General features: G+C 38.4%; 1 protein-coding gene across 1 annotated transcript; it reads left to right on the top strand.

The window, feature by feature from the left end:
* The first annotated feature begins 3,462 nt into the window (after positions 1 to 3,462).
* Positions 3,463 to 4,211, top strand: LOC131078202 (uncharacterized). Its single transcript, XM_058015863.2, has one exon. The coding sequence runs from the start codon at positions 3,652 to 3,654 to the stop codon at positions 4,066 to 4,068; it is 417 nt and encodes a 138-aa protein (XP_057871846.2). The 5' UTR covers positions 3,463 to 3,651; the 3' UTR covers positions 4,069 to 4,211.
* Positions 4,212 to 25,492: the final 21,281 nt, after the last annotated feature.

The following is a 25,492-nucleotide window of genomic DNA, read 5'->3' as shown; positions in this document are numbered from 1 at the left end:
GCACCCTCCCTTTAGGAAACTCTATGTTTTCTTTACCTATTTCCAAGGATCCTAATGCAAATTCCCTTATTTCCCCTTCTTCCCATTCTTGATTTGCTTCCTTTTCCTGCATTGTTTCCTCAAGCAATTTTTTTCCCCTTTGCAATTTGAGGTAGTTTCTGCTCTATTATGTTCCTCTTTCCATTTTGAGCAATTGGCAATAAGTCCTAACCCTAGCACACACCTCCCACCATATTCTTTTAAATCAATTTCAATTTTTTTATTCCATTTTCTATTTGATGTGATTATCTCCAAATTATCTAAGTATCTTAGATCACAATCCATATCTACCAAATTTTTGATGTGATTATCTCCAAATTATCTAATTATCTTATATCACAATCCATATCTACCAATTTTTTGGCTTCTACTCTCGGCTTACCAAGAAAGAAACCTTCCTCTATACCTATCAAGAACTAATGCCTCCCAGATATTTTCCAGGGCTCCTCAATTCCAATATTTTGTGGGTAAACTCCTTAGTTTTACCCATTTTGGATATCATTTAGGCTTATGGATTGCTGGATTGAAATTTGGTTCCCAATCTATTCTATAGAAGTAGAAACCCTCATAGAATATCAATTTCCCATAGAGTAGTTCTTTTTAAGAAATTATCAATACAATCAACAAGATAAAAGCCATTTTCTAAATCTCTTACACTTGCATGTCCTCCATATTGCAATATCCACTTGTTAATGATTATGTTCACCATATGAACTCCTCCTGTCCATTTCATAAATAATTTGCATCCCTCAAAATGATCCACTATCGTATCTAGGGTTTTTGAAGGAATGACCATTTCTCAGTAATTCTACAGAGAATGCCATTCCTTTCCTTTGTCTATTTGACTTGCAAATCTTCTATTGAAGGAAAATTTGGGGTGGGATGCTTCCTTGGCATGGCTTCTCCTTCCTTGGTTTGTATTTCTCCAATTCATCAATCCATCCTTTAGTCTTGGGTTGATAAGTCCTGCCTCATTCCTTTCTATCCATTTGGTTTTGTTTTTTAAGTCAGATATGGGCTTATTCTTCTTGTTTGGTCTCCATTTAATCCAAGATTTCCCCAAATCCTTCTTACCTTCTCCTCTATCATTTTTCCTGTCTGCCAATTTTTGTTTCCCCATGGCTAACTGATGCAAAGCATCGTGAAAAAACAACCAAGAACCCCAAATCAACCATGGAGTCCCAATCCTAGGGTGCTCAATGACCCAAAATAATCATCAATATGCAACCTTGATATGTTTGAGGAATCTAACAAGATTACTATCAACCAACCAATCTAATATCAAATCTTTCATATCATTTATAACCCTTTAAACATTATTCAAGACCCAAACAATGCATTATGTTGTCCCAATTAATGATAGTCTAATAGACTCATACTCGGTTATTAATAGCTTTCAAACCCGACAATATTTTTAAGATCTCTTCGGTGAGGTTGTAGGAAACTAGGTTTCTCAAACCATATCCAAAATTGAGAACAATCCAACAATGGAGTTAAAAGTTATCTCCTCTGTACCAAGACCGTTTTGACTGTTACAGAAAAAACAAGAAATGTGCATGCCCAGTCCGCCTAGGGCATCAAATATCTCAGAAAATGCTCAACCAATCACATTGAAACTGAATTAATTTGAAAGAGAATTAAAAAATCTATCAAATACCAAATTTACAACTATTTCCAATGGTGCAATAAAAAATATTAGTGAAATTCTCCACAAACCCCAAGTTGGAGGGTTTTTGACAGTTTTCACCAAAACTTGCATAACTTGTTTCAAAGTGATTGAAATTAAATGAAACCAAAGGGAAAACAAATTTAACTCATGCCATTATCGTATCCAATATATTTCCAATGGAGACAAATGATTTTTCATAAATAAAAACGTAAATGATCATACTGCAATACCCAGAAAACAATGTGGAGTGTGTAAAAACTTCAAATGTTATTCATTTCCTTCCTCCAATCATACACACCCCCATTGGATTCGACCAAATGATGGTTTTTATAACCTCCACACATCCATATGGCAGTTACAACTACCCAAGACCGATTACATCCTTGGTTTGCAACTTTTTAGAACATGGTTTGTTGCTTGACAACATTTAATGCCACAAATGACAACTTTGATGAATATGAACTCCAAACTTGTAAGACTTAACATGAACCTTCCAAATACATAAAAAAGGACTTCAAATGACCTTTTACAACTTTTTAACCCTTTCATGACTCGTTTATACAAATTTAACCTCATAAACCCAATCAAGACCTTATTAGGACAACTTGGATAACTCATTACAATTGGCTCTTTTAGCCTTACATATGACCTCACAATGACTCAAAGTACATTAAAATGACCATATAAACTCAAATATGAGTGAAATGATTCATGACATGATCTTTAACCTCCTAGTGTACATTTGGGTTAGGTGCTCCTGCACCACTAACCAGAATCAAGCATGATTGTGTTTGCCCTAGTGGCAAATCCTAGGATGATCAAGAATTTTGACCTATTGAGTTGGCAATACGACTTGCCTACCTGTCTGCCTTCTTTGCTCGTATTATTTCATGTTTTGAATTTTCTCTTAGTTCGAATTTCTCCTCAGATCAGATTGCCATGATTGTTGCTTATCTCAATTCAAAATCCATTTATTCCAAGTGAAAATTAACCTAACAGATACATGTCAAAAATAAATTGTGAATCTTAGTAATATTTTTCTAGTTGTAAATAATTTGTACTATTATTACATCTCAATTAGTATATAACATATGAAAAAAATATATAATGAATCCATTAATCAAATAAATTAGCTTTTTACTCAATCAAAATAATTTGTAGAATTGTAGATTTAAATTATTAAATTTAATTAAATATGTTAATTAATTAAATAAAAATAATGTTTCACCAAGTTTTCTAGCAGTGGACATGGGGACGTCGGGATGAGTTTCGGGGATGGGGAATCAAGGGCCTAAATTTGGGGACAATGAGGGGACAATGGGGGAGCGATGACGATATAAAAATAGAGGTCAATTAAAATCTTCAAGGCAAAATCTGCAATATGACTTCTTTGTGAGTGCCCCATGAAAGGCCAACTAGTTTTCATGAAGCTAAAGGTTGCAATTAGTATGTAATGGCATGTGCCATATTGTAAGCGACCCAACGACATCCTCGACAAAGGTGGCAAAGGTAGTGGAAGTAGAAGTGGTGGTGTTGTAAGAGGATGTTTCCCCAAATCTTCGAAAACATCCTCTAAGAAAACACATTTTTTGGGAAGACGGGTCTCCATCAAACATTGATAAAAAAATAAAATTATATTCTCAATTATAAACCATTTCTAAAATAATTAATTAATCATTATATTCAAACTACATAATAATTCTATAGTACACACAATATAAGAAACTCTAAAATAAAGAGCCGATACATTCAACACAATGACGCCTCAATATAAGATATAAAGTCGGCCCTTCCAGAATTAAGAAGGGCGAAGGATTATATACCCCCCTCTTAACGAGTCTCCACTCTGGTTATATAAACATCAATTACAGGAACTAGGAAAACCAAACCCTAACGAGCTGCAAATGCCATAATTGATCTCTGTTGAATTTCCTGTCATTACAATGGAAGATGAAGTTATATCATCAATGGAGAATGAAGTCGACAGATTTTCCAGACAGATTTCCAGTGCCCTAAATGCTCTCGAAGATTTTGGAAAAATGCTGTTGAACATTGATCGGGAAATTTCAGATCAGGAAGCTCGGATCAGATCCATCCATACAATGAACCCTAACACTCAGGCTTTTCCGGCACAATCTGAAGAAGAATTGGAGAGAAGACTCCAAAGCGCTCAACATTTTCGAGAAACATTGCTGGAAAAGATTTCAAGGGCAGAATCAAAACTGGCGGATGAATGTGTGGATTTGAAGCATTTTCACTGGCGTTTAAGAGAGCCTTTGGAGGCGGCTATCCAGTTCTTCCAGGTTGTTGAGAACAATGACCTCTCCAGGTTTCGATTCAGCGGTACAGATCAGCCCTAATTCATACGGAAGTTTATTTATTGTTTATTAACAGTAGGTTCTTTCTATTTTCTGGGCGGTTTGTTGACCGTCTAATTTTGTGTAATTTGTTTTATATATTGTTTCAATATATAAAAAAAATGTTTATATTGTTTATAAACATATATGTTGGACAAATGAGAGTGTGCTTTTATTTTCAATTCCATTACATTGAATTAGAGTTATCAATAGGTAGTTGAATGAAAAATAATTTAGTTTGTAAATTCAAAGCTAGATATACTTTACAAAATGAAACCAAAGCTATTAGAACATTCATTACATAAAATGCACAATTTTATTTTTACATAATTATTTGATTGAAATTGTAGCACTTGTTCTTTGATTTGCTTTCTTTGATTTGCTTTAGTTGATCGTAGCCTTTATATCCTTCTTGCCTATGACATGAACATATATTTCTATTATAAAATCACATTTTTAAAAATTCAATAAATCTTGTTATCTACAATGAACCTTTAGATGTAATGTTCAAGAATCATACATTACTACTATATGTTAAATCTTTCCTCTTAATTAATTCAACCAGCATCTTATATTACTTTTGGATTTTAAAATAATTTTTCTATATCCTGGAAAAACTTCTTCGTAATAATTTCCTTAGCCTTCGTGAGCTTATCTTAGTAGAACGGAAACCTTATATGAAGTCATCACGAAATTGACTTTTGAAACTTTGCAAAGCATTTATTTTTCTCTATTTTGTTTGACATCAAATACTACTTTAAAACTTAATTTTATGAGCTTATAACATAATTTTCAACTATATTAGTTCATTACTATAATTATTATTATTAAGGTAATTAAAAACAAATCAAATCTAATTTTTGCTTTTATAAGGTGGTCTACTTTTTGAAAATAAATCAAATCTATTTTTTGTTTTACAGGATGGGTTTGCTTTTTTGTTTTTCTTACATGGATTGTGTTGACCTCCTATACACCATGTTGCCACTGTAATAATAATGTTTGGCATTATTTGGTATTTGTTTTGTTTGGATTGGGTTAACTCTTTTGTTTTCCTTGTAGATAGATTGTATAGACATCTACAAATAATGAGAGGATAACTTCTTTTCAAAAGATTTAATGAGAGGCGTGTGTATTTCATGATTTTAATTGATTGTTTCTTTAAAATTAAATTAAACAACTATTAATGTAAACAAAAAGATTTTAGATTTTTATATTATTGACTTTCATTGAATTAAATCAATTGAATTACATTAGTTTCTCGTTTGAATAATGTATCTCTCAAACTATTAATAATAAAAAAATTATATGTGGATTTAATAGTGTTAGTCTTTATGTAGTTGATGCTTTTGTATGGCACCACTTTGAATGTTTTGTTAAATGAAGACACAACTAGTAGATTTGACAACTATTTATTTTTTCCACAACCTCTAAATCTATTTTTTTACAACTCAAAGTTTAGATGCTAACATTTATTCTTTGAGAAAGTCTAGCGTGAAAGATAAAAAGCAATCCTTTAATGTTCTCCACCTTCGTTTTTCTTGGTTTTCTTGTATTTTTGTCACCTTTGTTATATTTTACTTTAGTGTGTGTGGTTTTCATTTATTGTCTTATGTTAAGTTGTTTATTGGAGGTTTTTTTTGAGGTTTTTGTTATAATTTTTATATCGTAAAGTTTCTCATCAACCAAGCTCATACACTCAAACATGAGAAGGCCTTATAAAAGGTTTGATATATTTATTTATTTTGCAAAATGTGATATTCAATTTATGGAGAATTGAAATGACGACGATTCTAGGGGTCAAGGGTAGTATGGAAAACCATTCAAGGATGTGTAGACAAAGGCCAATAAAGGAGCTATGTTTTTGGGTAAAGGTGGATGGTTCCTTCAAGCTAGGGGTTAGATGGACATATTCCAAAATAAAAAATTGATACTTTAACAATGTTGCTAAATGGGGAATGCTCAATTGTTTTGAAATGGGACAATCTAGGTTGAAATACATTGTATTGTCTTTGTATAATAAAATTCTAATGTACTTTCTACAAGGAATTTTTTCATGAATGATGGTCACTATTTCGGAAAAGATAGGTTTACATGTTACTTTATGTTTCAAAGGGGTATTTTTTTGTATATTTAAAAAGTAATAGTACATGCAAAAAGGAATTTTAAATAAGGACTTTTGGAATGTAGATAGATTCATCTATATGGATTTTTCAAGGGATCTAATTATAAAACCTTACAATTTTAAGGTATTGAATTCTTGGTTGATGTTGTGTATGGTGAAAATGGATAACAATAATAACAATATTGAAAGGCTAAATGAATCCAACCACAAAACCCTAGCCTAACAATCAACAAAGATCCACCATAACATATGAAGATTACCTAAGACAATGCAAATCACATGAAATCACAAAGATTATACCATCACATGTCCAATAGGGTTTTGATCTCCATTCTTCCTATCTCCATTGATCTTGCTTGATATATTTGCTCTCAGATTTTATGTGCACAAGAGCTCAACAAAGAACGGAATGTGGTTGCAAGTAGAATTGTAGTGTAGTCGAGTCCTCCAAATTGTCGATTAGGCTAAGTGATTAGTCATTAGGGTTTGATAATGAAGGAGGCATCTTCTTAAATAGAAGACACAATATGAAATGGAGGGATAAGATTGAGAGGTGTAAAAAGAGAGGTCGGCTAAGATTAGAGGGTAGGTAAAAGAAATACCAAAATAATGAAAGAGGTAGGTAGTGTATGAATTAAGAGATGAATGACATGTGTCATGTGTAGAAAAAGCTAATGAATTGATTAAATAAATAAATATTTATTTAATTAATAGAAGAAGTAGGATAATTAAATAAATAAAATATTTATTTAATTTAGGAAAGGGATAATTTAAATAAATAAATGTATTTATTTAAATGAGAAATAAGGCTAGAAGAGGATAAATGAATTAATTAAATAAATAAAAATTTATTCAATTAATAGAAGAATTAGGCTTAGATAATTAAATAAATAAAATATTTATTTAATTAAATTGGACAATTTTAGGTGTCTACATTTTGCCCCTCTTTGAGACAATGCGGCTTGTCGCGTTGTTTCAAAGAAGATAAGATGAACTGATACAGAGTTGCCCCAAGATGGGAATAATATGCCCCCTCGAGAGATTGGATGAAAATGTCTGAAAAGATTGCAGACAATCTCTCGATAATAAAGAAAGGCTAGAATGGATAGACCGGATAAAGTGACAGAGTCACGGGATGAAGAAGACTGACTCGGGAAATGAAGGCGAGGGCTAGGGTAGGCTATAAGATAGACCACGAGCAAAAGACATCCTCATTGTCATCTACACCTTCACGAGATCACAGTGCAGAGCAAGAAAAAGAGCAGCAGCAGTCAGCAGCGATGGCTTTCGTACACAGATTCGACCGCGTTCGCCGATTTCAGAGACCAGCAGAGGCAGGAGAGCCGGTAAGTACCACCAAACCTCTTCGTACTTTGACGCATTCAATTTTGTCATTAATGTATGCTAGTTAGCAATAAATGCGCTTAGGAATAGGGCACAAAAAAGTGCAAAAACGTGCAACCGTGTCTGCGTCGATGCCAGGCACGTCTGTGTCCAACAGGCGTGTCTGTGTCGGTGCCAGGCACGTCTGTGTCAGTGCCAGGCACGTCTGTGTCTGGAACCGCGTTTGTGCTTGATGCGGGCGCGTCTACGTCCTGAAGGGGCGTTTGTGTGCCAAAGTCACGTTTGTGAATGATTTAGGCACGTTTATGTCAAACAGGCGCGTCTGTGTCGTTTAGGCGCGCTTGTGCAGTCTATAGGCACGTTTGTGAGGTAGAAACGCGTTTGTGAGTTAAAAGCGCGTATATGTCAAAAAAAAAGCAAGGTTTTGGTCTTCTAGGTCAAATCGGCAGTTCTGTGATGAACATACGCTGTCGATTGGATAAGCTGCTGAGAGGATACACTCAAGCAGGTCCTCGAGGAAGACTAGGATAGATCAAGGCACTTTGTGATGAACAGGGAGCACCAAGATAGAGTACTTTGTGATGAACAGGGAGTACCCAAAGTATGAGCAGCACTTTGTGATGAACAGGGAGTGCAAAATGTGAGTAACACTTTGTGATGAACAGGGAGTGTCACACACGTAGTACTTTGTGATGAACAGGGAGCACTACTAGGATAGAAGCAACACTTTGTGATGAACAGTGAGTGTCACTAGAATAGATAACCATATGCATTTAGATAGCGAGTAGCATTTTGTGATGAACAGTGAATGCCACCTTGACTGACATGATTGATTTGCTTGACTGCAGGAGTATTTGCCTATGTTGGAGTCACGGGAGAGATTCCCGTCCACACAGAGGTTGCGACCAGAGTTGTCATTTCAGGATAGAGCTGCCATTGAGGAGATGGGATTGAGACACGTGCTGTATGTGCCTGAGTTTCGGGCAAACATGGGTTTGCTGATTGCGCTGGCCGAGAGATGGCATTCAGAGACATGCACATTTCATTTGCCGATGGGTGAGATGACAGTCACCCTTGAGGATGTTTATAGGATTCTGCACATACCGATCGATGGAGAGCTGATTCCATACGATCGCGATGGAGACAGAGAGGCTTTGAGATGGGTGTTTCAAGATCTCGGCCTAGAGATGAGAGCAGGACATGTGGCATGGGACACCATGACCGCGACAGGATTAGCTTTGCCAGCTGTGATCGGAGGAGCTATCAGTGGGTTCCTATGTCCGGACAGGGCGACACGGGGGTTGGCAGTGGGCTGGGGAGGAGCACTGGAGATATTGGTGACTCAGCACACTAGATATGCGTGGGGTCCATGTGTGTTGGCCCACCTATATTATGAGCTTCACCAGTTCGTCTACCATGGATCAGTGGGACTAGGCTGTGGAGTGACACTTCTACAGGTTTGGGCATATGAGCATCTGCCTATCACACGGCCGATACATTTCAGAGGTAGGGGTCACGGACGGAGCTTTGTGCATTTATATGACATGATCACTTCGCAGCCTCGGATTGGCAGGTTAGAGCATTGGAGGCGAGTGATAGATGACATTGACATAGTCATCTGGAGGCCATATCTGGGATGTGAGGAGTGGGAGGATGATGCAGTGGAGCTGCCTTATACCTTCAGGAGCAGATATCTGATTGAGTGGACGCCCTATATATTGGAGAGGCAGCTGGTAGATAGAGTATGCAGGCAGTATGGCAAGATCCAGAGGATGCCACGAGGCTCGGGTATGTATGCCCGTACAGTGAGGGATTAGGCGCAGTTCGGGCCATTGTTGTCATATGATCAGGCAGTTACACAGCTGGCAGAGACGATGCCCCTACCCTGGGATATGTGGCCAGAGATTGAGGATGTAGGCATGGATGCAGAGTATACAGCATATTGGGCAGAGCATCCGTTCCCGCGACTGACAGATCCAGGGGAGCTACTGGAGGGAGAGGTAGGAGGAGATGACGATGATGATGGTGGAGGCGATGGGGGCAGAGGCCGACGGAGGCAGAGGGGAGTAGTTGGGGAGAGGAGGGTGGTACCTCGGAGGGAGGGTGGACAGGAGGGACAGGCCCAGGTGGTGAGGGGTCGCGGTGGAGTGCCCCTGCAGGTACCAGTAGCACAGGGTCCTAGGGCACAGGGACAGAGGCAGGGACAGGTGCCAGTACAGGCACAAGGACAGAGACAGGTATAGGGACCTAGACATGTACCGAGACAGGTACAGGGATAGGTACAGGAGCAGGCACCCGCAGAGGGAGAGCCACAGGCAAAGGCAGAGGGTGGGGATCCAGAGGAGGATGAGCTGATTGAGCTCAGGGAGATCTGCTAGGGCCAGGCAGACGAGATCCAGGAGTTGGAGAGGGAGAGGGATCGGCTCAGGACCCGGCTCAGGGATACTGAGCGGGAGAGGGATCAAGCGATTCAGCGCTACACTGAGGCTGAGACAACGCTGAGGGCAGGGAGGCAGGCGGCGGAGGACACAGGAGTAGGCTATGCATATGTCCTGCGAGCCGGAGAGGAGATTGCCTACTGGAGGGACCTGTATTATGGTGTCGTGCCAGTAGATCAGCGGGCGAGGAGCTTCCATAGACCATCGCGGACAGCGACGGCTACGGGAGGGAGCCGGAGGAGACAGGCATCGAGTGGTGGGGTCATGGGTCCTCCTCCACCACCAGACAGGCAGGGTGATCCTGGAGCAGGTCCTTCTAGAGCTTAGATTCTATCAAGGCCAGGCGGCTCCGAGGGAGGGAGTTCATCATAGCCATAGAGGGCTCCCTTGTATCAGTATTTGTACCATTTTTTTGTATTGTAGACACCTGCGGGTGATTTTGTAGCCATATGATTCTTTTGACATCATTGTATCATGACACATTTGATTATATATGAGAGATGATTCATTTTTGTGGCAGCTATATGCATGTGTACCTATGTGATGAGATGTTCTTAGAATGTATGCTTATGATATGGATGCAAATATGTATATGATACAATGCAATATTTTTGTTCTTTTATGTTTTATATGTGATGCATGACGCAAATGTGAATGTATGTAATGCAGATGAATATGATAATGCAAATGTAAATTGTGCTAACAAGTGTTGTGTGCAGGATGTGATGCAATTGTGATATCTATATGTATGTGTGAAATGCTTATATGTGGTAATGCCAGTGCAGCTACATGAAATGCAAATGTTTTTGGTGTGTCATTATACTCAGTCATGTGATAGCAGGCTATGCGGACTCAAGAAGGATGATGGAAGTCAATCAAGAAAGGGGGATGGAAGACAAAAGATATGAACGTGAAAGAGCTTCTTGTGCGTTATCATCATTGAGCTTTATTATGGCAAGTAGGTTATGACAATCGAGGCATATGTTCGACCCAGAAAGTCATTGTACCTATTTGCATGGAGATAAGACAGTCACAAACAAGGAATGCCCCAGTTCATACTAGACTCATAGTGTCCTCATATCCTTGGACAAGTCATAGCATTACTAAGAGACAATCCATAGACAGCAAATACAAATAGGTGACGATACCCCATCCTCGCCTTTCTAGTCAAAGACATCCTGGAGATAGAGTCTCTAGTCAGAGACATCCCGGAAAAGCTAAAAGACATGTCACCAAAAAGATGAAATCAAAAGAAAACCAAGATTCGACCCCCAACATCCATTGTAGTCCTCAAGTTTAGTGTCTCTTGTCACTTGTATAAGTTGTATTTGATTGTGGTCACAATGTTCACTTTCACAAAAAGGATAGATAGCACTGAACCATATGTTGTCTGAGTCTGTTGAAAGATTTGATTTTGTTGAAGCCCATTGTTGCTGCTGTGTCTCATCTGAAACTGACTGAATCCATGAAACTAATACTTCATTGCAGAGAAGATGAAACTTTATGGCGGATCTGCGATGCAAATGTTGCTTTATTGTGGATTGTGTGCGGATAGACTGAAGAAAGCTGGAAGAAACTGTACTCCTCAGAACGTGTGATGTTCTTAGTTCCATACCCATCACTAGATGTAGGATTTGCCTTAGCCACAGATAGGATCTGATTTATTATGGATGGAAAGGGAGGTTTATTATGAACGGCTAACCAATCTTGGGTAGATCAATAACAAGCCATGATGGGAATGGGTAAGTTTATCGTGGACGAATAGGTCGTGAGTGTGTGCAAAGTGAAGGATGAAAGTGAATCCTGAAGGAGGGAGGAGCAATGTCTCTACACATGGCGCTGGTGACCCAGTTTTCACCATGGTACTTGCCCAGGGCGCCACCGAAGTGGTTTTCACCGTTGGACGAAATTATCTCTTTACTCTTTTTTTTTTGATTTTTCAAAAAAAAAATTTTTTTTTTTTGTGTCACAAGGCGCCTATTTGCCAGGTTTTCACCAAGTAACGATTTTTTATGTTTTATAATTTTTTTGTATTTTTGAAATTTTTTTATTTTTTTTGTATTTTTGAATTAGGACATTCCGAAGAGCTATGTGTAGAACCTGCGAAGATGCATGTTGTTGATAGGATCCTCCAAAGGTTCACCCTCTGTAGTAGAGAGCTGATATGCCCCAGATCCATAGACTGCTGTAACGATGTAAGGACCCAGCCAGTTTGGTTCAAACTTGCCCCTCTTCTCTCTGTCTTGTTGATTTTTAGGATTTTCTCTGAGAACCAAATCACCTACCTCAAATGTGCGAGGCTTGACTTTGTGATTGTAGCTACGACTCATTCGTTGTTGGTAAGCCTTGAGATGATTAAAAGCAATTTGTCTCCGTTCATCCAACAGTTCTAGTTCTTGTAAGCGAGAGACCCTGTAATCTTCATCACTGATGATGTTTTGCAAAGAGACCCGTAAAGAAGGTAACTCGACCTCAATAGGCAAGATGGCTTCAGCGCCGTAGACAAGTGAGTAGGGTGTAACTCCTGTAGGTGTGCGGGCACTTGTGCGGTAGGCCCAAAGTGCAGGATTGAGTTGGATATGCCAGTTACGGCCAACGTCGTCGACTGTCTTTTTGAGGATTTTAAGAATTGTTTTATTAGACGCCTCAGCTTGGCCATTACCTTGGGGGTAATATGGTGTGGAGAAACGATGGGAAATATGGAAGCGGTCACAGAGTTCACGAACATCCTGATTTTTGAAGGGACACCCGTTATCAGTAATAATGGATTTAGGAATACCATATCGGCAAATGATATAGTTAAGGATGAAAGTAGCAATTTGTTTCCCAGTGACTTGTGTGAGAGGCACAGCCTCAATCCACTTTGTGAAATACTCTGTGGCTGTGATAATGAATTTATGACCATTGGAAGAAGGAGGGTGAATCTTGCCTATGAGATCGAGTCCCCACTGACAAAAGGGCCAAGGAGACGCCAGTGGTTGTAGTTCTTGTGCTGGTGCATGTATGAGGTCTCCATGAATTTGACATTGCTTACATTTCTTGACAAACTGATATGAGTCTTTTTCCATATTGGGCCAATAATAGCCAGTCCTAATGAGTTTCTTGGCCAAGGTAGGATCGCTAGCATGCGGACCACATATCCCTTCATGCACTTCACGTAACGCAATCTGAGCTTCGTCGCTTTCTAAACATCTAAGAAGAGTGCCATCTAGACCTCTTCGATATAGGATATTAGCTAAAATGACATATCGAGAGGATTGGCGAATGAAAGTGCGGCGTTGGTTGTTTGATAGATCAGGAGGTAAGATATTGTCACGAAGATATGTGAATATGGAACCATATAACTGGGATTCGGGACCGACAACGCATATCATTTCAGTAGGAGTGATCTCATATGAAGGAACCAATAGGTTGTCTACCAGGAACTCATAGCAGGTTTCATTTTGAGGCAGGTCAATTAGTGAAGCGATTGTAGCCATGGCATCTGCAGCACGATTCTGCTCTCTTGGTATCTGCTCAAAATCTATCTTTGTAAAGTGTCGTTTCAAATCATCTACCAGTTGCTTGTAAGGCATTAATTTTTCATCTTTCGTTTGGTAATCATCAGTTGCTTGACGGATGACAAGTTGAGAATCCCCAAAAACACGAAGTTCTTGGATCTTCCATTGAACTGCAATTCGTAATCCAGTTGTTAATGCCTCATATTCCGCTATATTGTTAGTGCAAGGAAATGATAAGCGGTATGATTTTGGTATAGAATCGCCTTGAGGAGTTATAAAGAGAATACCAGCTCCTACCCCGTGCTGTGTGTATGAGCCATCAAAGTATAGTTGCCATGGTCTTTCGTGTGATATTGTTAAAATGGATTCATCTGGAAATTCTGAATTTAGAGGAACATCATCTATCATGGGGGCATCTGCTAATTGATCTGCGATTGCTTGTCCTTTTATTGCTTTTCTGTCCACATACTCAATGTCAAATTCACTCAGGATCATTACCCACTTGGCCAGTCGCCCAGTAAGTGTAGCTTTGTTGAGAAGGTATTTTAATGGATCAATTCTTGCAATCAGCTTAGTCTTGTGAGTGAGCATATAATGGCGTAATTTCTATGAAGCAAAGACCACAGCGAGACATGCACGCTCGATTGGTGTGTAGTTTAGCTCATATCCCACCAATGTGCGACTGATATAGTATACTGCTTTTTCCTTACCGTCAGCTATTTGTTGTGCTAGGAGTGCCCCCAGTGCTGTTGGAGTAGCTGATATGTATAGTAGCAAAGGCTGATCTGGAACTGGTGGCATCAAAACTGGCAGATTCAAAAGATAATCTTTGAGCGTCTGAAAAGCTTGTTGACAGTTATCATCCCATTTGAATTTGATATTTTTATATAGCAGGTGCTGAAAAGGATTACACTTATCTGCAAGTTGTGCTATGAATCTTCGTATAGACTGAAGTCTCCCTTGTAAGGATCGAAGTTGACTGATATTTCTGGGTGGCGGCATGTCCAAGATAGCCTTGACTTTTGCTAGATCGGCTTCAATTCCTCTTTTGGACACAATGAATCCTAGGAGCTTCCCGGAGGTTACTCCAAAGACACATTTCTTGGGGTTTAATCTTACCTTGTATTTTTCCAACCGATCAAAGACGACTGAAAGTATGTCCAAATGTGTATCTCTGTCTATTGATTTACCCAAGAGATCATCAACATAATCTTCCACGGTTATGTGCATGAGATCATGAAAGATAGTGGTCATTGCTCTTTGATATGTAGCACCTGCATTTTTTAGCCCAAAGGGCATAACATTCCAACAGAAAGTTCCCCACGGACAAGTGAATGATGTTTTGTGTTGATCCTCAGGTGCAATCCTGATTTGATTATAACCGGAAAATCCATCCATTAAAGATAACATTTCATGACCTGCTGTGAGATCAACGATCAAGTCGATATTTGGTAATGGGAAGTCATCCTTCGGACAAGCTTTGTTGATGTCTCTGAAATCTGTACATATTCTGATGCTGCAATCTGGTTTACTAACAGGTACTAAATTGGAGATCCATTCAGGATAATCAATTGGGCGTATGAATCCAACATCCAATAATTTCTCCAACTCTGCTTTGACTAGTAATGCCACTTGTGGATGCATTTTCCTTAATTTCTGTTTTACTGGCTTTGCCCCCGGTTTGACTGTCAAATGATGCATTACCAAATTCAGATCTAGTCCAGGTATATCAGCGTATGACCATGCAAAGTTGATTTGTCGTTCTTTGAAGAAGCTTATGAATTTTGCCCTTTCGGACTCTGTCAATGATTGAGCCAGGAATATATTGTGTGGAACTTCTTCTGTACTAATGTTCGTTTTGATAGTCTCTTCTACCAACATGGATGACTTTTCCTCATATGATGCTGGGAGAATGTCGAGCCTTCCATCTTCGGGTGCCTCAGAGAGGTTTTCGCCCTTAGATACGTCCTTTCTTTTTACTTTTTTGGGATCAGATAGCGCCACAGTGTGGTTTTCGCCATAAGACCCTTGATTTGTTCTTATTTTCACATTTTTGCGACTGGAAGGTCCGACACCCTCACCAAAATATGCCACGTTGTTGAGTTCTATGGTGTATCCTGCTTTGTGGTCCCCAGGGGGAAGATCATCTCGTATGCCTAGATAGTCAATAACAGCTTCGTCATTTTGAAATGTGTCAAATTGTGCTGGTCCTTCATAATCCCAGTCAATGAGTTGGTGGTGAACAAGGGGAAGGCCTTTAATGTTTTCGGAGTTTGCGGGGCTAAGAGTGAATATGTGGTTATATTCGGGTATATCGAGGCAATTGTCGAGGTCATCGATGGCACTCTCCTCATCAGTTTCGATCGCAAGCGAATCCAAATTGTCGTCACTAGTAGCACCTTCCGGGACAGGTGTCCTCATCCTATGTGATTTTGACCTAAGACCTTGAGACGAAGACTGTGTGGAATCTTTATGGGTTATTTCTTGACCCACCCTGAACTTTTTATAAAATTCCTCTTCTTTTGTCGGTTCATTTGGCTCTCTAAATGTCTCGATGAGCTCATAGTCACTGGAGGATTTGTCTGAACCCCATTCCCATTCGTTGGAATCTGTGGAATGGTAATCTTCTTGTTGAACTTTGGCAACTTTGATTTGTGATGCCTCTTCTGTCCTTTTAGTGTGGATCTTGGAAGTCAAAAAACCAAGTCCCTTTGAGCGTTCTCTTTTTACAGTCAATTCAGGTTGTAAGGGCTCCATAGTGCCTTCTTTGCGTAACCCAAGAGGGCTTTTTCCATCATACCTGATTTTTTGTAGAATCTTGAAGCCTTTGCCATATTTCTCACAGGGTATATTGATCTGATCTTGTGTGTCCTCTTCAATGTCTTTATAGAGCATTCTGTATAAATCTTCCTCTTCTAGTTCGCCCCATCTTTGAAAGGTAGTAGGATCCCATTTGAGTATCATGATGGATATTTGCTTGTTAGGATGTGGCCTTCCATATTCTTTTGGAGAGCTCATGACTTGTCGTAAATACATTGTCTGATTTAGAGTGTATTCTCCCATGCCTTTGTCTTGAAATTTGCCTTTAAGTTCACCTTGTTTTGATGTCGAAGGTTTCAATGACTCAGGGTCAATGTATGCCGAAGAAGGAACAGCTTCACGATTACTGGGAATGATGGTCTCTGTATGTGATCTCAAGTTATTGCAATATATGAACGGATTAGGATCACCGTTAACTGTTACCTTGACTCCATTATGAGGAAACTTAATGCATTGATGGTATGTCGATGGGACTGCCCTCATTTCATGAATCCAAGGACGTCCTAGCAATATGTTGTATGTGAGATCCAGATCTAGGACTTGACAAACCACATCCTTTGTAACTGGCCCAATTCTTAGAGGTAAGGTGACCATGCCCTTGGATGAGCGCTCTTCATCGTCATATGCCTTGATGGTGATTTGATTTTTTGAATTCACAGCTTTATCAGAATATCCCAATTGTTTAATGGTGCTTAATGTACAAATGTTTAGACCTGCTCCTCCTTCTATCAGGACTCGCTTTATTCGATGTTTGTGTATGAAGGCTTCAACATGTAAAGGTGCATTATGTGGCTGACATACGGAGGCGTCATCGGCTTCTGTGAATGTAAGGGAATGTGGAATGGAAAGGTATCCCACCATGGCTTGAAACTGGTCCACGTTCAGATCAGTAGGAACAGCAATATCTTTCAAGATTTTGTCAAGAATAGCTTTATGAGCGGGGGATATACGTAGGAGCTCAAGGATGGAGATGAGCGCGGGTGTCTTCCCTAACTGTTCTACAAGGTCATACTCAAGTTTTATTGATGAAGAAGCGGCATTTTTAGTGGAAGCACCTGGCAAAGTAATCTTACCTTGACGGTTTGTAACATGACATTCAAGGGTATGTTCGGAAGAAGATCCAACACCTCTTAGGACAATCTTGGGTCTCTGAGGAGGATTCTCAAGATTTTTGTTCTTGATGGTAATAGTAGAGATATGATTGTCCGTCGAGATGTGATTGATAGTTGAGTCATAGTTGTAAGGTGCTCTAGTATAGTTGGCCTGATCATCTATGACTTTGGCTTTTCCTTTGTCATGCTTTGGGAATGGTTCCTTAAACATCTCATGTTCTTGATTGGATGAGTGTCCCTCAATCTCAATATCACCTCTATCAATGAGATCTTGCACAATGTTCTTCAATCGATGGCAATTACCTGTCTTGTGACCCTTGCTCTTATGAAACTCACAATACTCATCATCATTCCACCAATTTGGTTTGACCTTTGGTTCATATGGAGGAAAATCTGGAACTATGATCACTTTGTTTGCCACAAGCTTTTTGAATACTGATTCAAGTGGTTCTCCCAATGGGGTGTACTTCCTTCGTGATCTAGAAGTTGTTTGAGTATTCACTTGATTGTTTGTAGAACTTGATCCCGAAAAGATGAACTTGGGTCTCACTGTGTTGGCATCAACAACACCATAATTGACTGTGTTCTTGTTTTTATTCCAAAATCTTGGCTTGTCTTTTCCTTTAAAGTCATCTTTGTTTTCCTTGAATATCTTAATGATTCCTTGCTCAATTAAGACCTTTTCTGTTGCTAAGCCCTTTTCAATAACATCCTTGAAGGTGGAAAAACAAGCTTTCCTTAGATCATAGCCAATGTCCTTGTTAACGTTTTGAGTGAACATTTCTACCATTTGTTTCTGTGGGATTTCGCAAGAGCATCTGCTAGCTAGATTTCTCCATCTTTGTAAAAATGATGCAAAAGATTCTCCCTCCTTTTGCTTAGTATTACACAAAGTAGTGACTGAGATATCTATTTCTATATTGTAAGAGAAATGCTGAATAAATGCCTCTGCTAAGTCACCCCATGAGTTAATACCAGGAGGTAATTGAGAGAACCATTCCATAGCTTGATCGCCTAAGCTTTGCGGGAACAACCTCATCAAATATGTTTCTTCTGCCGCTACCTCAATGCAAGCTGTGAAAAATTGTCTTATGTGTGCCTTGGGGTCTCCTTTTCCTCTATACTTGTCAAATTTTGGCGTCACAAAGTGTGCAGGAAATGGAGGCATTGGGATGCTCTTATCAAATGGATAAGGACATATGTCTCTCATAGTGTATGTTGGTTTTGGTGTACTCATGTCCTCCATTTTCTTTTGTAAATCTCTGATTTGTTGCTCCAAATTATTCTTAGGTGGCGATCGATTTCTTGTAGCATACCCCATGTTTGAGACACCAATTTGAGGAGGAGCTTGTTGCATGTATGGATGATATTGATCATAGACATGTTCGTATGGAGGAGGTCTATATTGATGCGGCATATAGGGAGCACTTGGTATAGCTTCATGTTGAGGAACCCCATATCTATTTTGTGCATGTATACCATATTCTATAGGCATGTCATGTTCTATTGTGTTGCCCCCAAATTTGACATGAGGTTTCCTTGTGTCCAAATTTTGAGCATGCCTTTGAATGTCCACTTGTTTTGATTGATCCATAGCTTGAGCATGTGATTGAGCATATCTATCTGCATAAGACTTCCATAATGGTCTTCGAAGGTAAGTATCATATGTTTGACCGTGTGTATGTGGGATTTTTGGTTTTTGAAGCAAAGCTGATGGTGATTCAGGTACCATATGCGGTCCTCTATTTCCTCCACTATTGGGTCTCCTTTGATCCATGTTGGAGTGACTTTGTTGTGAGGGTCGGTTTTCCATAAGTTGAGACATGTCAAAGTCATGAGGTATTTAGCTCCACTTTGTGCCATCATGTGTAAGAAGTATTGTCTATCCCTCTTCATTATCTCTTCAACCAATCTATTGAAATGAGGATTCATTATGGATTCTTCTACATCTGCTGATTGTATTGAAAAGTTGTCCACATTGTCATTGTGTGTAGTATTTTTGTTTGTAGTGTCTGTGTTTTCCACATTTGGAATGTGTCTATAAACATCCATGTCAGGCAATGTAGTGTGCTCGGGATTGAAAAATAAATCATTGTCATACTCATAAGAACTCATGTTTGCGGACTCTTGAGCTTCTTTAGCTTTTCTTCTAGATTTTTGAAGACGGGTTTCAACCATGAACTAGGTGTTTGACCAAGATGTGAGAGACTATATGAAAAATGAAAAGAGTATGGAAGACCAAGAGTTGTATGGAGTGTAAATGAATCTTGAGGTGTACTTGCAATGTCCAAAGTATAAGACCAAGTATGTAAGTAGTAGAGTAGGTGTGACTTCCAAAGAGATGATTGTTTCTCTTGATGAGGTAAGCTGACCTTGACTCTAAGTAAGACCAAATGAGACCCAAAGGTAAGAAACCTTGATGAGGGACCACTTAGCAAAGTGTAGTTGTATGTAGTATGTTGACAAAGTATAATGAGGACAAGCAAGTGACCTTTTTGACTCAAGTTTAGACAAGTATGAATGTAACGAGATATGAAGCAATGATAGACTATATGAGACCCAAGGACAGATTGAATGCTAGATGAAACTTGAAGAAACAACCTAGGAAGCTCAAGTATTCCGAAACTAATTTCTTTTGTTTGCTGGACTGTAAAAATTTTCAATTCTGGACATAGACGCTTCTGTATACTTCACAGACGCGATTCCTAGACACAGACGTGTCTCTGTTTGACACAGACGCTGTTACAGACACAGACACTATTCTGCCCTTCACAGACGCGCTTAGATGACTCAGACGCGGTTAGAACAGACACAGACACGTTTCTGTAAACTCCGTGCAATTTTTTCAATCTGTGAAGTTGTTTTTTTGTGACCAAATCCGACTGTTTGACTGTTTTTCATGACAAGAGGACACAATGTTAATGAGGACTCAATGTTTGCAAGTGTTTAGACTTCAAAATGACTCCAAGAAAAGTGTGTTGTTTGATGTAAAGTTGTTTTGCATACACTTGAAGACACAAAAGACACAATGTTTAGTTGTTTGGTCTTGAATGTTTGAATGTTTAACATAAGACAAGCACAATTCTTATGGCTGGCCAAGACAATAGTTGTTGATCCCACATAGGGTTTTACCCCCGAGGCTACGCTATTCAGAGCGGATACTTAGATGCTTGACCTCACTGGCTCCACCCTCGGCACTCACTTCTCGGGTCAGCCAAGCATCAGTCCCCATGAAAACTCCCCATGGCGAACTTTGTATCTCTACTAAGAACCGTATGTGTGTGGGCCGCTACCAGAGGTCCGACCTTCTGCCTCAACAACTAGAAGGATTTGGGCTTCTAAAACAAAAAGGTGCTAGTAAGGGCATCCGCTCGTGTGGCCATACATGCGGCACTTTCAGCTCTGTAAATACAGAAGGCTCCGAGCTGGTAGGGGTTACGCCCTACAAATGATCAAATAAATTTGATCAAACGGGTTTATGGGGAGACATAGTGTCGGTATGAACTAATCAGCACACGTTATTCATAGTTTTCACCATGAATACATTTGATTATAGTGGTTCGGATGAGGTGGGTTTTCCTCGCTACCACTTGGGTCATTCTCTTCTCACTAGTAGTCCTAATGACCACACAGGAAGACATGCCCTCTAAAGATTAAACAAAAAGAGCCTATTGCTCAAGACACAAAAGACAATGATTCAATTTTAGTGCACCAATGGAAGTGTTTGCTAATCTATGAAAACAAGGCACACAACAAAATCTCAAAAACCCTAGCCAAGGACCTGCAACAAAATTTGTTAGTAGTTTGGGTTGTTTCAAATGATCACCCCTTCCTGCAAGCACACAAGTTAGGTAAATTTTAGAAACCCAAAAGACTTTGTGAAAAAGGGGCCTTCAACAAAAACTTTTTTTTTTTTGCTTCCAAGACAAGCTGCACAAACTTGGTTAGCTAAATCTGCAAGGGTTAGTCCAAAAATAAACCAGATCTGAAACCCTAGGTGCGAAATCTGAAAACCGAATCAAAGAAAGTTTGAAATTTCGAAATAGTAAAAACACAGATGTTGTTATACCAGACACAGACGCGGTTCTATGATGCACAGACGCGGCCAAAACACACAGATGCCCTTCTCGGACACAGACGCAATCAGAAGTAACGCAGACGCGATTATGTAACACAAACGCCCCTGTCTGAGACCTGCAAAACAAAATTTGTTGAAAACACAAACGCGATTCCCGCCTCCGCAGATGCTCCTGAAACTTAGAGATGCGATCCGAACACTCGCAGACGCGGAAATACCTAAAATGTCATCGAAAAATGTCCGATCTGCAACTTCAAAAATGCTAAATGAATCCAACCACAAAACCCTAGCCTAACAATCAACAAAGATCCACCATAACATATGAAGATTACCTAAGACAATGCAAATCACATGAAATCACAAAGATTATACCATCACATGTCCAATAGGGTTTTGATCTCCATTCTTCCTATCTCCATTGATCTTGCTTGATATATTTGCTCTCAGATTTTATGTGCACAAGAGCTCAACAAAGAACGGAATGTGGTTGCAAGTAGAATCGTAGTGTAGTCGAGTCCTCCAAATTGTCGATTAGGCTAAGTGATTAGTCATTAGGGTTTGATAATGAAGGAGGCATCTTCTTAAATAGAAGACACAATATGAAATGGAGGGATAAGATTGAGAGGTGTAAAAAGAGAGGTCGGCTAAGATTAGAGGGTAGGTAAAAGAAATACCAAAATAATGAAAGAGGTAGGTAGTGTATGAATTAAGAGATGAATGACATGTGTCATGTGTAGAAAAAGCTAATGAATTGATTAAATAAATAAATATTTATTTAATTAATAGAAGAAGTAGGATAATTAAATAAATAAAATATTTATTTAATTTAGGAAAGGGATAATTTAAATAAATAAATGTATTTATTTAAATGAGAAATAAGGCTAGAAGAGGATAAATGAATTAATTAAATAAATAAAAATTTATTTAATTAATAGAAGAATTAGGCTTAGATAATTAAATAAATAAAATATTTATTTAATTAGACTGGACAATTTTAGGTGTCTACAGATGTGATTAAATTGGAAGACAAGAGTTTCATTACTACATATGAACGTGATGGTTCTCATTTCATAGAAACATAGTTTTCATCTACTTGATATTATTTATGTTCAATGCACAAGATTGCATTTAATTGTAGGCATCCTGAATTCAACTACTTATATTAATTAAAACTAATTAATTAATTAATTATTCATGTCCCTATAATCAATTAAAGGATATTTGATTAATTATTCACATTACATTTTCTTACTTCTTTTGAAGGCTAATTAATAAAATAAAACCAACTTTAACCCCCACTCCCATTAATTCTTCTAATTATGATTAGTTAATTTATTTAGGATTAAGTAGTTAACTAGTTTGTCCTTAATCTTAATTAGCATTTTCTTCAATTTAAAATTTTCCAAATCGTCAAACTTGTAATCATGTGACTTGTGTCCTCCAAGCCTTCATAAATGCTTACATGCACATGTCACTCTCACCACTTCCACTTCATCCTTTGACCAATTATTTTATTTGATTTCCGCATATGTGAGATTCTCTTCCTAATAGATCCAACCTACACTTAAACTCTTTTCTCCATTTGTCATTCTTCTAAGCTTACCTCTCTTACATTTTGCCACATAAGTTTTCACTTGTCATCTACTTGTTCTTCCCAATGTGTGCTCACACATGTGTGAGAACACTTTTCCCTCTTTCCCATGCCAAGTGTCATTTCACATGCTTCCACCTCGTGAAACTTGGCACATGGCTAAGTCATCGCAGTCTCATTTAATTTTCGTCATCCATCTTGTAGTAAAATCATATCCCTCCATGCCTCCATTCAAAAATATATATATTGGAGTCTTTCCCTTTCCTTCATTGCTATTTCATGCATGTTAAACTTATGTAATCATTTTCATTCCATGATCATCACACTACTAAGGTTATATTGCTTCAACAACTCTCCACATCCTAAATTCATTAAAGGGGAAATCAAGTGAGAAGGGTGCATCACTTTGGCTAAATCAAGGAAGAGAGAAAGGTATAAAATTTGAAGTTATTCATGCTAAGTTCTTATTTCTTTGTGTTTTATGCCTTCTAATTTTTCAACATCTTCATTTTGGCATGCTCAATGGGACACACACACCTTTTTACTAGTCTCCATTTGAGTGTGTTTTAAGTTTTTATTGTAGGTCTCAAATAGAACATTTTCTTCAATTAGCATTTTTGAAGCGAGATTGATGCTTTTGTGGTTCAACACATTTTCTCAAAAAATTAGTACTTTTGTGTTGTTAACATTTGTTTTTTGCTATGTTCATTCTAGTTTTTATTGTTGGTTGTTTGGTCTTTTTCTCAACTAATATACTAATTAGTTTTTTGTATGTGTTTTGTAAGTTGTCTGATATGTAGGAAGTTGAAAAAAATTGCAAATATTGTGTTTTGGCATGTACATTCTATGTTTTCTCACTTTTGTAACTTTAATGCTTTTAACATATAGATCAACACATTTATCAATACAATTATACTCAATTTTTAGCACTTTTGTTTCATTTTATCATTTGCACTTGAGTGCTTATGTTTTCCTGTCTATTGCATATTTGCTTAGTTCAATGTTTCTCTTCTATCATTTATCATATTTGCTTATTTCAATTCTTTTGCCCAACCTTTCAACACTTTAGCTAAAAGAACTGCGATCTTATTTTATTTAATATTTTGACCTAACCTTTTAGGTCAACTAATGAAGTGGTGCAACTTGCATTTTCTAGTAAAAATAAAATAAATTGAAACTACCAATAATTTGTTATAGCCTTTGTTTATTCAAAAATATTTATTTTCCACTAGATTAGGCACCAAAATCAGAGTAGTGGTTAATTAACCTTTATTTTGGCATGTTTGGAGGATTGTGATTGGTGTATGCTCCCCTCTTGTGCTTAGTGTGATCTTGGGGATCAAAAACCTCACAATTATTCATTTTTGTTTTAGTCTAAATACCAAGGCTTTCTAGTTCTATGTGTATTATTTTCCCTTCCGCTTTGTGTGATATTGAGTGATAAAAAGACCCTTATAAAATCATTTCCCATTAGAAGGCATGCTTGGGCATACCATCACCCCAAGGGACAATCTTAACCAACATGCATCTATGTAACTAGGGGATGTGTCTAGCAAAATCTTGATACCTAGGTGATTCTACGGTAGAGGTGCAAGGTTGGTCCAAGAAACTTCACGGATATTTCTAACCCATGCTTGTGACGAATTAGTATCCATGGTTGTGTCTCATGTACCTTCTTGGTATTTTGAGGACTCCATTAGAATCTTGTAAAATCCTATTTTAAGACATTTCAATTATTATTCCTTGTTGTGAATCTCTAGTAGGGAGGGAAAAAAATCACATGTTCCTCCACGTAGTGAGATAGAGTTAACTTTGGGCGAAACTAGTCCTCCATGGTAAGGGTTGTAACATGGTACATGACCTTGCATTCCCTAGCTTTTTCTTTTGGAAAATTTCTACCCAGGGGGTAGCACCCTTTATATTAAAACCACAAAAAGTTACATGAAGTCCACAACAGAGAGGGGAGAAAAGTCCTAATGGCTTCTATGACCTCGTAGGCCCTCTCTAGATGCATATTTGGGAACAACTTCCCATTTACATACATCATATATTCAAAAGTTTTGAAATTGTTCCTACCCAAACTGTCCCTTAGGGCCAAGATAGTATCAACCATGTCTTTCCTTTTGATCATCTCCTCTATCTTGTAAGCATTAGTAATAAGCACTATGAGCAAGTTAGATCTGATTTTCTTTAAAGCTTTGATGACAGGTTCTCTCAAGCATGGAGCTACCATATAATGCACTGCCCTTTTTGTTGCCTTGTGGTCATCGGTGGTGCGAGAAACATTATACACAAAACACTCCAAAAGGGCATCATTGTGTTAGGATTCCCAAAGATACTGAGAGGGGGGGGGGGTGAATCAGTATCTGACCAGTTAATAAATTTACTTGACTTAAAACATGAAAAGCATATTAAAACTGTG

This window comes from Cryptomeria japonica, chromosome 10 (assembly GCF_030272615.1).
Source record: "Cryptomeria japonica chromosome 10, Sugi_1.0, whole genome shotgun sequence".
Taxonomy (NCBI): Eukaryota; Viridiplantae; Streptophyta; class Pinopsida; order Cupressales; family Cupressaceae; genus Cryptomeria; species Cryptomeria japonica.
The sequence above is the reverse complement of the archived record's forward strand: the minus strand, read 5'-3'. Positions and strand labels throughout refer to the sequence as shown.